This window comes from Lynx canadensis, chromosome D4 (assembly GCF_007474595.2).
Source record: "Lynx canadensis isolate LIC74 chromosome D4, mLynCan4.pri.v2, whole genome shotgun sequence".
Taxonomy (NCBI): domain Eukaryota; kingdom Metazoa; phylum Chordata; class Mammalia; order Carnivora; family Felidae; genus Lynx; species Lynx canadensis.
The window spans coordinates 66,696,990-66,712,258 of NC_044315.2; the positions used below are offsets into that span (position 1 = coordinate 66,696,990).

At 39.1% G+C, this 15,269-nt stretch overlaps 1 protein-coding gene across 2 annotated transcripts in view; it reads left to right on the forward strand.

The window, feature by feature from the left end:
* The first annotated feature begins 1,424 nt into the window (after positions 1-1,424).
* Positions 1,425-15,269, forward strand: part of FSD1L (fibronectin type III and SPRY domain containing 1 like) — a 71,173-nt gene continuing 57,328 nt past the window's right edge. For both annotated transcript variants that reach the window (XM_030293933.1, XM_030293934.1), the window contains exon 1: positions 1,425-1,579. In XM_030293933.1, coding sequence (XP_030149793.1) covers positions 1,565-1,579 — 15 coding nt within the window. In that variant the 5' untranslated portion in view covers positions 1,425-1,564. The remainder of the gene's footprint in view (positions 1,580-15,269) is intronic.

The window sequence follows — 15,269 nt, forward strand, 5'->3', positions numbered from 1 at the left end:
AATTTCGACCTTCATGGAAGTCATAGTAACAGAGTATAATTGTATACAGGCAATTATAGCCTTGTAGGATAAATACTGTTTCTTATATAGAGCTCATGCCCACTCAGGGCCTTTGTATTCGCTGTTCCTTCTATCTATAATGCTTTTTCCCAGACCTTTGTATGACTCATTCTCTCACTTTACACAATCACTTCTGAGAGAGGCCTTCCCTGAACTTCTTATGGAAAATGGAGCCCTCATAATTCTGAGTGCATATAAACATATATAATTACATATATATGTTAATAAACATATATATTAATAGTGCTTCTAAACACTGTGTGTGTATATATATGTACACATATACACATATATATACACACATTTATTTACTATATATACACATTAATTTTTTTTTGGCCTCCCTCCCATACTAGATTGTAAGCTCTGCAAGTGAGACCAGGGCCTTGTCACTGCTGAATTCTCAGTTCAGAGAAATGGTACCCGATAGATACTCAATATGTATTTCCCTTCTGTTCATTCCTCGTGAGTGATTGCCTAGTTGGAACTTTTCTGAGCCTCTCCAGAGTCATCAAAATGGAAGCTGAGGCCTTTCTGCTTGGAGAAGAACATTTTCAGGCCTACTTCCCCAAGCTTTCTACAGTCTGCCCGGTCCTTTTCAGACCAGACTGAGCAGGTTCTAGCCCCCCACGGACAACTATAATTTACTGGCCATTAACTATGTCCTGGGCACTTCAAATACATTACTTAATCCTCACAATGCTCTACAAAGTCAGCATTATTGCTCTTATTTTATGGAAGATGAAATAGGCTCAGGGAGAGTGACTTGCTCAAAACACAGCAAGATACCCAGGAGGGCTCTCTGGGAAAGGTCTACCAGGCCCCACCCTCTACCCATGTTTCTACCACGTTCCTTCAGGCCTTCTCCATGTTTCCACGATATCCCTTACCCCAGCCCTTTCCTTCTCACTGGACAGTGGGTTTGGTCTAGCCTGGCTGCTCCTTGGCGGCGGGCAATGTCAGGGGTGCTTAGATGCGTGGGCATCTGTGCATCAGGATGCATCAGGATGGAGCGGGGGCTGATCTCAAGGACCAGAGCTTTCCTTTCCCAGCCTTTCCCACGGGCCCGGCTGCTGGATGCCCAGTGGCCCAATCCAAGGCCTGCAGCGATCGGGAGCCCTGGAAGAAAAAGGATGCGGTAAGGAAGGAAAGGCTTGGTCACTGGACCCGCAGCACCACTAGTTTTTGCCCCTCCCACCCAGCATCGGACACCTTCCACACCATCCCGTCCCGCGGCAGCGCGCATGCGCGGGGCGCTCCGGTCTCTCATCCTCCCTCCCTCCTGCGGGCCGCCCTTTCACCCTGGCAACCGCGGCGCGACGACGGCGCGCGCGCGGGCTGGGCGCGGACCGGGCGGGGTCGGTTCTGTCTGAGGCTGAGGCTGAGGCGGCGGCGGAGGAGAGGGGGCGGCCGCGGGTAGCAGTGTTGGCTTGCCCGACTTCCCTCCGCCTCGCCGCAAGGTTCTTCGACGCGGTTTCGGGCCCAGTAGACATAGCCCCTGGCCATGGACTCCCAGAAAGTAAGTGGGAGAACGAGGCGCTGGGCGGCCGAGGTTGGGGAGAGGGTGGGCGGGGCGCCCGGGGCCGGGTGGGCGGTGGGCGCTCTGGGCCAGGCAGGGCTGCGGCCGTGGAGGGCTAGGCAGCTGCCCTCCCTCCCTCCCTCGTTCCCCGGTGGGAGCAAAGCGGCGCCCGCCAGGCTGCGGGGACCGCGCCCGGTGACCCGAGCTGGCCTTTGGCCCTGGGCCCTGGCTCCTGCGGGGAAGAAGGGAGCTGTCCCCATTCCACAATCATTTTCTGCAGCGCTCTAGGCCCCCTTTGATTCTGGAGCCTCCCCGCGTGCGAGCGCGGGTTTATCCCGCCTTAGCACCAATCGAGGTGCACGGGGTCTACCTGCTGACAGGGACCGCACACGCTGCTTTAGGTCAGGAACCAAATCTGGTTAGTACCGCGCCCTCCACTCCCTCCTTCCTCGTGACCAGTTCAGAAGCAGGTCTTGGTGTTTAGTATTAGTTGAACTGGGAGAAGAGACTTACAGTTGGCAGCGGTCCCACCCTCTTCGACCAGTTTGTTGCTCGTCACGGTTATCTATGGCTGTTGTGGCCTGTTGTATATATACTTTCCGCACAAGTTAAGGAGCTAGTAATTTCGATTAAGAAAAAAAAATGTTTTGAGAACATAGCCAATGTTTTGAATACATTTAGAGTTATTAATATGCAGTCATAATCCCTGTATAGATTAGTAACCACCCTTTTCTCTTTGTTAGATGATAGTAATTGAAGTATAGTACAGTAGAGGAGGGAACACAAGTGTTATTAATAATGTAGCAGGGAAAAAGAAGGGCATATCCAAGAGGCCATTCTTTTCTATTATTAGATAGAAAGCACTGGAAAGACTTATTAGAACAATGGTTTCTCTAATTTTGCCTGGATTTCACCTTTTCAAGGGAAAGAAGCACAGGGGACACGGGAGAATAGTGTAGTGATGTGTTAAGCATTGACTATTCTAGTATTTTACTAAAGTGCACACGATTTGATTGCAGGCATCTTGAAACTCAATTGGGTAAACTCAATTTTATTTCCGTGACTATTAGTAAGACATCTGTAAAAAATTACATTTCGTGTGTTTTGAATATGTATGTTTAAAACATCTCTGCCTAAATTCGTAAAACATGTCACGCCTTATTTAACTTTTTAGGTAAAAGTCACATGATAGCTGAATGGATGTTGGTTCAGGGCAAAAGGAAGAGCAGAGACTTAGAGTCCTTGAGTTCCATGTTGCTATTTACTAGCTCTGTGCTCTGGAGCAAATTACTTAACTGTGATTAATCTAGTTCTTCATTTATGCAGTGGATGTAAGAATATTTTATAGAGCTACTGTAAAAATCAGATAAAGTAATTCATTATGAAAAAGTGTTAAAAGTGTTTTAATGTTTACAAAGTACTAAGATACTCTGTGTGTTATAAAACAATTTGAGAAAGTATTTTAATATGGATCAAGGACTCAAGAGTTGGCAGTTGTGGCTTCTGCAAGGTCATACCACTAGCTAGAAGGCTAAAATTTGAACTTATTTGGTCTCATTCCATATGGTGTTTTTGAGCACCTACGAGTACCATGTGCACTTTCCCCAGAGGTGGCAGAGAATTAGGTGTTCCTTGTGGTAACTTTGAAAATCAATTTCTTAATTTTAGAAAATGTGTTGATTTTCATTTCATTTATTGGTATCAAATAATATTCTTATAAAACTCTTTGTTTTATTGCTTATAACAAGTATCTGGTATTAATGCTTATAACCACTTTAGTGCTATGAATTTGAGCTTTTTTCCCTCATGAACTATTGCAGAATCACATACCTCAACTAATAATGAACTAAACTGTATATTTCTTTTTAATATACATGATTTTTCTGGCATGATTTTTCTTCCCCATTATAAAATGTTACAATGAAAATAGTAACAGGGATGGTACTTCAGTCATTGTAAGGAAAATGGTGAGGATGTCTTGAATATATACCTGTTAGTAAGGCATTGGGATTTGGGCTTCAAATTATTGGAGGATGTCTTTGGAGCCAGGTCTCCAGTCCTACTACTATCTCTGAGCTGAATGAGCTTGGGAAATTTGCTGTGTGTCTCTATTTCCTCCTCTATAAAATAGAGATAACAATTGTATTTACCTTAAAGGGTTATTGTGAGGATCATGTTAATTTTTAAAAATCCTTGGTGCCTAGCATATGTAAGTACTGCTGGCTATTGTTATGAAATTCATAATCCCAACTTCGAAATAACTTTCTTCTTTTGTTGATAATTTGTACAACTTTTTCTAATCCAATCTACCATTTTTAACCTTTGTCCTTAAGTTTTAAAATATGTTTTCTGTTTTTATGTCTGTAATAAGTGATTTCAAATGGTGGTGTCAAAGAAGAGTTGTTAAATCCTAATTGAAAGAGGACTGGGAGTTCTGACTCATGCAGTCTGACAATAGAGGTTAAGTTAACTGGACAGTCTTACAGAAGCTTGATGGTGGCTAGTCAGCAGATGGATTAGCTTGACCAGCTGCTTTTTTGTCTGTGAAAATAACTTGGACTTCAGTGTTGTGTTAGCAACAGATGCTCTGTTTGAGTAGAGGAAGAAAACATAATTGCCTTGGGTATGTAAGGCATACTGTTGGATACAGAAAACCACAGTGTTATCTCCTAGAAATAAACAGAGGGATTTTGTTTACATCGAGTTTCTGGGACACTTTTGCGAACAGGATGTGTTATGGATAGGTGGCTTTGTTTGATACTCAAACCTTTTGATTATGTCCTTAAGTGGTTTTAAGATAAAATCCCAAAGGTTTCTATACTTGATTAAATGTGTATGTTCAAAGAAACCATTGAAACAAAAAGACATTTACACCTTTCTAGAATCTGGGTGCTTAGAATTTGATAGTTAAATTTTTGCACAAGAGATCTGTTTATATTCATAGGGATTGCTGTTTCTAGGAAAGGTACATGCTGTAGGAATAATAAAGGTGGAGAGGAAGGGGATCCCAGAGGAAGGATGTTGCCAAGAGTATACATTGTAAGTTGTTTGGTTTTCCCCAGTTTTTCCTGCGTATTCTTTACTTTCCACTTGGAAAGTGGTAGTGACAGGTGAGGGGTTGAGTGTGCAGGATTGGACAAACCTAGATTGGGGAGATTGAGTAGGGGGAGTTTTAAAGCATGACATTTGGTAGCAAGTAGTATGTCTGTATATATGCTTCCTTATCCCAGTTTCTTCCTCTACCCTGGTATTTGCTATTTTTTTTCTTCATGTTGTACCTTAGTGATTCAGAGACCTCCACCATATCCAGATAACCAACCATCTCATGTTCCAAAATTACTTCTTCTTGGTCAAAAAATAATATTTCCTGAAGAAAGGAAAGAGAAATGAAATTTGAATATTGTTCTGCATCCAGTATCGTGTTAGATTGCTTTAAATTCTCTCAATACCTCTTATTCCTGTTGCGCAGATAATGGAAAACCAAACTCAGAGGCTAAATGAGTTGTTCAGAGTCACGCAGCTAGCAAGTGATAGTCTGAATTCAAACTTGGTCTTTCTTCACAGCCCAAGCTTTGTTCATTACCACCCTTCTTGCCTGAATTTTTTGCCTTTAAATAGTGATATGATTAATTAAAATTCAAGATGTTATTACGAATGAATCCCTATAGTTTTTTTTTTTTTAAAGAAGCTAATTAAATCTAGTGAAAACAGTTGACAGAAAGTATAGAACACAATTTATATAAAAACCTGGAACTTGGTCTTGCTCAATGCCCCATATAAAATCATTATTTTTCTGTAGAGAGTGTGTGTGTGAATGTGTATAAAATCCCCTCTCTGCAGTTCTTTTTCTTTTTTGATGGAGGGTCTTAGCTTTCTAAAGTAGAGCTGTGAACAGGAAAGTATACGTGGAGTTTTATACACCCTAGCCAAACAATCTCATTCATTTCCATGGAATGGATCAAAGTAATCTGGGATATATAAGGCATGAGGTACCCTCTTCAAAGGACCGTATTGACATACTCATGATCACTATATTTAAAAAGATATATTCAGGGGCACCTGGTGGCTCAGTTGGTTGAGCATCCGACTTTGACTCAGGTCATGGTCTCACAGCTTGTGAGTTTTGAGCCCCGCGTGGGGCTCTGTGCTGACAGCTCAGAGCCTACTTTGGATTCTGTCTGTCTCTCTCTCTCTGTCTCTCTGCCTCTCCCCGGTTCATGCTCTGTCTTTTTCAAAAAAAATAAACATTAAAAAAAATTAAGATATATTTATTTTTCATTGAACTTGACAGTTCTAAAAAATTGGAAATACTGTAGATCCTTGAACAACACAGGAGTTAGGGGTACCAACATGCTCCCACAACAGTTGAAAATATGCATATAACTTTTGATTCCCTCAAAACATAACTACTAATAGCCTGCTGTTGATAGAAATAGTAAACCGGAAGCCTTATGGATAACATAAGCAATTGTTTGGCACCTATTTTGTATATGTATCATATACTGTATTCTTACAATAAAGTAATCTAGAGAAAAGAAAATGATAAGAAAATTGTAAGAAAGGGAAAATATATTTACAGTACTGAGCTGTAAAAACTCTGTTTATAAGTGGACCTGTGCATTCCAACCCAGGCAGTTCAAGGGTCAATAGTGAAGCAGATTTTTTCTTTTTTCTTTTTTTTTTAAATTTCCATACAATGTTTCTTTGCAATGCCTGGCTGAATGTAAGCAGGATTATTCATGCAGTAAGCACATATTGAATGTTTACCATGGTGATAGATAATCCACTCCAACCTAGGGTGGGCAACATTTTCAAGTTGGTAGATTTTGTCTCCATCTTTCTTGTATGTATTATATCCTCAGTTGGCACTCTTCCCAGCCACAACGTTCTAACAGAATCTGGTCTTAGTTATTGACATGTGTTGATTGGTAGCTAATTTTGTACTAATTTATAATAAAGTGTTGGCACAGCCAATCTGTGCACTTTTATAAATATAAGTAACACAAGCTTATTGTAGGAAAATAGGAAATATAGATAAATGAAAATCACCCATAATCCTGCTACCCAGACATAACCTCTTTTAACATTTGTATGTATTATGTTCCAGTTTTTTTTTAAACATATATAGAACCTTAAAAAGACTATTGTATCATGATGTGGTAATACTGCTTTGTAGTTGCCTTTCACTTAATATATTATGAATCTTTTACCATGTTAATATCATTCTACAACACTTAACAATTCAGAATTCTTTTGTATGGCTGTATTATTTGATTTTTAATCAGTGCTCTTTGTTGTATATTTATGTTAGTCCCAACCTTCTAGTGTTATAAGTAACGCTGAAATGAACATCCTTGTAGCCAAGTCTCTGCTTATACCTTTAATTATTTATTTAGAATAAATTTTTTAGAAATGGAAAAAAAATTTTGTAGAAATAGAATTATTGAGTCAATGTGTGTATACTTTTAAAAATCTTTGATATGTATTGCCAAGTTGCTCTTTTTCAGAAGGGTTGTTAGTTTATACCACTACCAGCAGTACCCAGGTGTGCTCCTATCTTCATTCCCATTGCACCTCCCCTCAGTTAGGTGATGGAACCTCTGGTTTCCTTGGCTGAATATGAGCTTTGTAGACTTCATTGAATGGAACAGCCAATTCAGAGGTCACTGCACATGGATAAGGCTTCTTTAGCTTCTGACTCCACTATATTTCTTCAAATCCTTTGTAGGGGGGGTACCTCTTCTGTCCTAGTCGGGCTTAGGGCAGAAAGACAGCATTCTCCATCAGGTCTTTTATTAGATTTTTTTCCCCTTTGGATTACCTCAGTTGCCTCTGTAAGCAGGTAGTGTTCCTAACTGTTTTGCTGTTAAGAGAGGACATGGCTTTCTATCAGTTAGTTATTTGTGATGATCGATTCCTGAATTTCTCAACAATATATAATCTCCCTTTTCACCTCTTCACATCACCTCTGAGCACAATACTCTTGTTTGTGTTGGCAGAGCTATGGTCAGCTGATAAGATTCTGATTGTCTAGCTACCAGCTGGATAGAACTTTCTGGATTTCAACTCTTATTACCTAATTCAAAGGAGAAGTCTATGGTGTGGCATGATGCAAGTGCCATCATTCTTGGTGGCATCAGGATATGTTCCAGAAATGCTGTATCCTGACTTCATTGATCCCTTTTCTCTGATTGCAGGAATGCTATACTTGTTTTGTACCGTCCCCGGCAGTGTAAGCAGCCTAGGGTAGTGTAAAAGTATAGGATCTGGAGGCAGCTTCTAGGTTTGAATTGTGACTACCACTTGATAGCTATGTGATCTAAGAAAATTTCTTAACTCCTTTAACCTTCCTTTTCTTCAACTATAAAATGCAAACACTGATACTTTTTAAAAACCTATTGTGATGATTAGAAAGATATGCCATGTTAACAGTTTAGCACAGGGCCTGACACATAGAAAGTGCTTAGTAAATACTACTGAAATGGCCATAATACTAGTTTGACCCTCTTAAATTGTAGATCGACTAGTGATATTTGCAGTGGTTCTAGGTTTGTGTATCTCAATGGTCTAGAAAACTAATGTAGAATTTGAATCAGAAATCTTCTCTTGGTGTGAGTAGATGCTGATAGAAAACTCTTACATCAAATTGTTCTCATGACTACTTGGTTATTGAGGTCCTCAGATTCAGACTAGCATATAAACCTGGGTATAATGATTTTCTGCCACTGGTTCTAAGAACAGGAAGTTTCTGAATCATAATTTCAGGAGCTTGTTACACTGAATAGTTTCCAAGCAAGTAGCCCAAGTTGGTAGTTTTTTTTTGGATGCAGCAAAATTAAGATTCAACATTTGAATTTGTCATCTTCACATATATTAAGCTAAAACCAGTGGAACCTTGCCACTTCAAATGTTGAAAGTCATCATGTTCTCAGACTTACAAGATGATATGTCTGTGTGTAAGAATAGCTGTTTTTGTTGCCCTTATATGTGGCAGGGTGGGACATGTTACAAGCTTTTGATCAGCTTCAGTTTTTTTCAGTGTTGAAGTAAAATCGTAGTGTGTTTGGTGCCCTTAGGTATTCTTTTCATGTCCCTCTGATCTTTACTTTCAGGCAGTACAGTGTGATAATTAAGAGTACCGACTCAAGAGTGAGACCGCCTTAATTTGAATCTGGGTTCTGCCACATATTAGCTCTGAGATCCCGGGCAAGCTATTACTTAACCTCTATACCTCAGCTTCTGAATTGGAAAATGGTGATAGTAATAGTGTCCTACTTCTTAGGATTCTTGAGAGGATTAAATGAATTAATATATGTAAAGAGCTTAAAATGGTGCTAGGCACTTAAGAGTATAGAAGTGTTATTTATTATTTTGCTCAGAGACTATTGATTGTGCTTTTGCTTCACATGATTTTTTTTTTATTCTCACTAAAATATATTGTGCGTGTGTATATATATATATATTTTTTCCATTGGAAGATTTATTTTATTTTTTTCAGTTTTCTTTTTTTTTTTCAATATATGAAATTTATTGTCAAGTTGGTTTCCATACAACACCCAGTGCTCATCCCAAAAGGTGCCCTCCTCAATACCCATCACCCACCCACCCCTCCCTCCCACCCCCCATCAACCTTCACTTCTCAGTTTTTAAGAGTCCTTATGCTTTGGCTCTCTCCCACTCTAACCTCTTCTTTTTTTTTTTTTTTCCTTCCCCTCCCCCACGGGTTTCTGTTAAGTTTCTCAGGATCCACATAAGAAGCTTCACATGATTTATAGTGATGATAAGCATAACTTTAAGTTATGCTCCTTTGAAGAGGGTACCTCATGCCTTGTACATCCCAGAGTTTTGATTCATTCCATGGAAATGATTGCAGTTGTACTTGGCTGGGTTGTATAAAACCCCCTTTTTTGTTGTTTTTAGCATAGCACTTACCTTAGTCTATTTCCCTAATCAAGTAATTGACAGGCTTAATCCTGATACAGTAGTTTTGGTATCTGGTAATTGTGGTTCTTGACCAAAGGATAATGGCTAAGATTGACTGTGCGTACTTCCTTTGGAAACATACCTCCTATATATATATACTTTTTTAACATTCTTTTTTTCTAGGTTTATTTATGTATTTTGAGAGAGAGAACGAGCATGAATGGGGAAGGACAGAGAGAGAGAAAGAGAGAGAGAGAGAGAGAGGGAGACAGCGCAGAGCCCGATGTGGGGCTTGATCTCATGACTGTGATATCTTCAGATCTATATCACCTAGAACTCTTAGTCATGGCCACCTGAAGTCTTGCAAAATGTAATTATTTTGGAAAGTAATGAGAGACTGGATAAGATCTGAGGTAAAATCTGAGACCCCTGTAGGCATCCTTTCAGATTGATAGAGTCCCACAGAGCAGATGAAAGATGTCTTTGCTCTCCATCATCAGGGTGTGATAATAAAAGAAATGAAGCAATATATATCACAATGAGCTCATTCTATACCTTTTTGAAACTTGTTTTAACATAGAGATCACGTGTATGTTTTAGAACAGTGTTTATAGGCAGAGGGACTGATAGGTGTGAGGGCTCCCAGGTGGGAAACAAGGCATGTTAGAGAAACTCATAGCAGGCTACCGCAGCTGGTATATAGCAAGGAAGAGGAAGTCTGGTGTGAGTTGAAGCAGGAGAGGTAGGCAGTGGGAAGATCGTGCACGGTTTTACAGATGATGTAAGGTCATCTTAATAGGTCATATTAAAAGATTTTCAGTTTTATCCAAGGACCGGTGGGAAGCCATTGAAATCTGGGAAGAGTGATGCTATCATATTATTCTACCTACAGTATATAGAACTGATTACTGGGGAGAAAGAATGGATCAGAAGCCAGTTAAGTTTTGTAAAAGTATAAGTTGGGGTATGATATTGACTTGTCCTAAGATAGTAGTGGTGATTACAGAACTATTTAGGAGGTAAAAATCCACATAACTTACTGACTACATGTAGAACACAAATGAGAGGAGAGGATGTTATGTTGGCCTAGGTTTCTGATTTTGTAGCTAGTACCACCATTTGCAAAGATAGAACACTAGAGAGGGCTCAGGTTTGTGGGGGACTTTATGACATATTGAGTGTTTTTTTAATGTTTACTTTGAGAGAGAAGGAGCATGCGCGTGTGTGTGGGAGGGCCAGAGAAAGAATCCCAAACTGGCTCTGCGCTCAGCCCAGGAGCCTGTTGTGGGTCTCGATCTCACAACCTTGAGATCATGACCTGAGCTGAAATCAAGAGTCCGACGGATGCTTAACTGACCAAGCCACCCAAGCACCCCATATATTGAATCTTGAAGTGCTTGGGTGACAGCCAAGTAGGGATTCTGAGTAAGCAGTTGGATGAAAATAGTCTGGAGCTCAGAGGGGAGGTTCTGTATCTAATGGTGCTCTGTGCACAATTCATTGAAGTTTGGAGCTTTGTGCTTCCTCCTCAACTTCTTTATCAATTGCTGTGTCTCCATTATAAAAGCTATTGATTAATTGTGGAGGCCCTAGAGGGATAAAGTGGGGTAGAAAATTCAAAGCATTATGGTATCTTTTAATTCTTTTCTCTTTCTGTTTCTGAATACAAAACACATAGATATTCTGCCCTAGCATGTTGCCTGCCAAATTTAGAAAACACTTAAATTTTTTTTTACTGGATTTGGTACCTATTTAGCCAGCCTCCTATTGCATACCTCTTATATTAGGCACACACTAACCCTGTATATAACCCCTCTTCTCTGATGCCTGCTACCTAGAGAAAACTTTAGCCTCATGTCAAATACACAAGCTAGGGTTAAGTTTCAGAACTCAGTTCATGTAATCCTATTCCTTTCATTTTTGTAAGTGTTGGTATTTGTGGTAGTACTTATCTTAAATAGTTTGGTTGCTTGTCATTTGTTTTCCAGTTCTCCTGAGCTCCAAGTTCCTTAGTTCTTTCTGTCTTCATGCCATCTTCACCCTTAGTCTAGCCAGTCATTGTTATTGTGGTGACCAGAATGGTTGAAGCCCTGGTCCCCTTGATAATTCATTTTTCAGCCCTTCCTGATGAACTTCCACTATAGGAGAATACTAAATGTGAGTTCTTGATTATAGTCTTTTGCATTTGCTCATCCTTTCCACATTAAAGGAAAGGTAGCTTTAGAGCTTCTGGAGCCCTTTAGCAGCCTATCCTTGAAGAACTTTCAGGTTACTGCTCTTTTTTTCTTCTAAGCTTAGGGTAGAGGCAGCCCTTTATCTGTATTAGATTATTACCAAGGTCACATTGGTTGCTTTGGGTTATCTTATTCATCTGGATGATTGCTTCTTCTGCAGCCATGTTTACTAATGCATTTGGTAGTGGTTAAAGTACAGGTCACCTTAAATGCTGAGGCTCCAAAGCCTTCTGCAGATGGCTTGTCTACTCTTATAGCATTTCGGTGGTGTATATTACAGCAAAGGCTCCAAAGCTCTCCCTATCTAGAGATTGGAGTTGCACCCCGCCCCCAAGAATCTCAGACTTCAGTCTTTGCTACTTTGGCAGTAAGGTAAGATGTCTTTCTCCGGATGTAGGCCCTTTTTTAGGAGTTCTGTGATAGACTCTCATTCTGTACTAGAACTCCCAGTGAAGTGCAAAATGTGAGCCATAAAGCATTCTCTCTTCAAAGAATGAGATGATGTTTCCCTGAAATACTTTATCAGCCCTTTTTAAAAATAATTTTTTAATTTTTTAATGTTTATTTTTTAGAGAGAGAGAGAGAGAGAGAGAGAGAGAGAGTGTACAAACAGGGGGAGGGGAAGAGAGAGGGGGAGACACTGAATCTGAAGCAGGCTCCAGGCACAGAGACTGATGTGGGGCTCGAACTCATGAACCGTGAGATCATGACCTGAGCCAAAGCCCTACACTTAACCCACTGAGCCACCCAGGCGCCCCTATATCAGCCTTTAAAGACTCTCCCTTCCCAACCACTTTCTGTGAGAATATTTCTAAAGCCTTAGGTAATTAATATATAATACCACTAATTAATATAGAATAGCTTTAACACACAGATCATAGGATTTCTTTCCAGAAATATTGCTATTAACACTTCATGGGCCAATACAGATTTAGAAAGGTCATTTTTCATTTTCTGATATTAGCTGAATTTTTAATAAATTAAAAGGGAATAGTCTTTACCATTAGATTTTTTTTGGTCTTTACCATAAGATTAACTGGGTATTATCCTGGAGGTATGGAGCAGTACCATACACAAAAAACCCGGCATTATCCTGATGATTCTTTGAGTTTGTATAACTTACATGTCAGGTATCTTCAGGTGCAGCTTTGTTTTTGTCAGATGCCAATATTGCCATGGATGTTTTTCTCCAGCCAACACCAATGAACAGTTTAAGTATTACAGAAGAGAAGAGTGTATTACTCTTGTTATGGTATTAGAAGGATCCCCAAAAAAGAGCTGCTTATGCCCCATTTTTTTTTTTGAGAGTGGTAATAGTATAATATTACTTTTCCATTTCTAAAGGTAATATTTACATAAATAAAAACTGAGAAATAGTGAAATTCTGGTTACAGGTTGTAACATTTTAGCTTATATTCACGTACGGGTATTATATAATTCAAGAATTTGGCGTATGGTAAGCATATATAGAAATTGTAGTATTCCAAGAAAAAAACTCAGAAAGCTTTTAAGTTTTTTTATTATTGATTGCAAATTAGGCAGATCTGCCCTATCCCCACTCTTAGAAATATATGGGCTATTTGGATGGGTTAGGCCTCTAAAGCTGTGTTGTCTAGTGTGGTAGCTTCTAGCTCCATATGGTTGTCGAGCACTGGAAATGTGACTAATTTGAATTGAGATGTGTGCTGTAACTATAAAGTACACGTCGCATTTTGAAGATCTAGTACCGAAAAGGAAGGAAAAAAGGAATTCGGTAATTATTAAATTTTAATTACATGTTGAAATAATATTTTGGATCAGTTTGGTTAAGTAAAATATTAAAATTAATTTCACCTGTTTTACTTTTTTTGCTGTGACTACTATTTGGCCCTCATTATATTTCTAGTGAATATTACAGTTGGTAAAGTCTGTATTCTTCCTTCTAACATCACTGTGACAACAGAGTCTATTAACTTTTAGTAGTTGGTTAACTCTTAAAAGTATAAAGGATTTAGCTTGAAAACTTAACAAAAATTAGAACATTTAGATGGCTTTGACTATATTCAGTAAGTAGCAGGGAGCTTTAGAAAGGTAGGGAGGCTTCTCATTAAAATCCTTGGAGCTTAGAGGTTACCTACCTGGGGCATTATGCTTCAGCTATCTCCCAAGAATTTTTCCTTCAAAATTCCCTAAATACAGACTTTACTACTATACTTAGACAAAAAATAAAAGTTGAAAATCTGTTTTGTACTAGGGAGATTTCTTTTTTGGCTCTGAACTAGGTCTGACTTTATATATACCAGTGTTTCACAGTTTTTTTGTGTGAAATTTCCTTCAGTTTTTATTGAACTCACATATATCCTGGTGATGAAAATTTGTTGTTGGGTTGAATTCATTGATCCTCGCTCCTCCTTTTCATGGGATAAGATCTCTTCTGGAAGACTCTTAATCTTTACCTCGAAGTTCATGAGTATGCTTAGCAGAGGGCAGAGCTATAAACCTCAAACAGCGATACTCTACTATGGAAATTCTAGCAGTTTTATATGTCATTGAAGAGTCTTAGCAAACCAAAATTTTAAAAGAATATATAATTTATTGTGTGGCTATTTCATATGATGGGCAAATTTGTTAGACTGAGAGACGGTGTTCTAGAGTGGTAAACAGCGTGGACTTTGGAGACAGACTGAGCATAATATTTACCTTACTAACAGTTACTTCCATTTTGTCATCTGTACAGTATGGATTTAGCCCTGCCATTAGGGGTGATAAAAGGGGAGGCAGGTACAGTCCATTTACCAGAAAGAGACCAGTCTTAATTGAAGCTTACTCTACACAGTCCAGTGATTGTGCAGAACCATTTTTACTCTTCCATTGTGTTGTTTTTAAATATATATGGAACCTATCTGGGATGAATAACTGGAACCCTTAAGTCCTCTGCACTCCTTTTCTACATCTCTGTATTACCATTCTCACTCCTACACCTGTCCCCACCCCTCCTCCAAGTCCTGGCTTCATTCTGCCTCTCTGCTGATTGTCTTTGTATTCAAATCTTGGTATATGTACCCATTTCTGGGAGGAACACCAACAGGATAAAAAGCTAACTCTTGGTGTTGATCTTCTTTCATAGCATAACTTCATTGTGTTATTATACTAAAATACCACCATCCGTGAGGATGGGAAGTAATAGTATAGGTAAGTGAATACAGCAGGGAGCCTTAGGCAGCCTCAGGGATGATTATAATACCTCCTTATTTCAGGGATTCTTGTGAGAATTAAGTGATAACTGTTGTGATTATTTTTAATTTTTCACTGTTATCATGCTTTATGAACATTTATATAAAATATCCCTTTATCAGTTTATTTCTTGAGCTCTTTATATATAGCCCTTTATCAATATCTGATTATATTTTGAGGAGAACCTTTATTACAAAGTTTCATAGGGCATTATTAAAATATTTACACTTGTAGGTGCTTACAGAAACAAGGCTTGTGCTTCTGGAAAGATTATGAAGTAAAAGTACTTGCATTTTATTTTTACTGAGAATACAAGTACC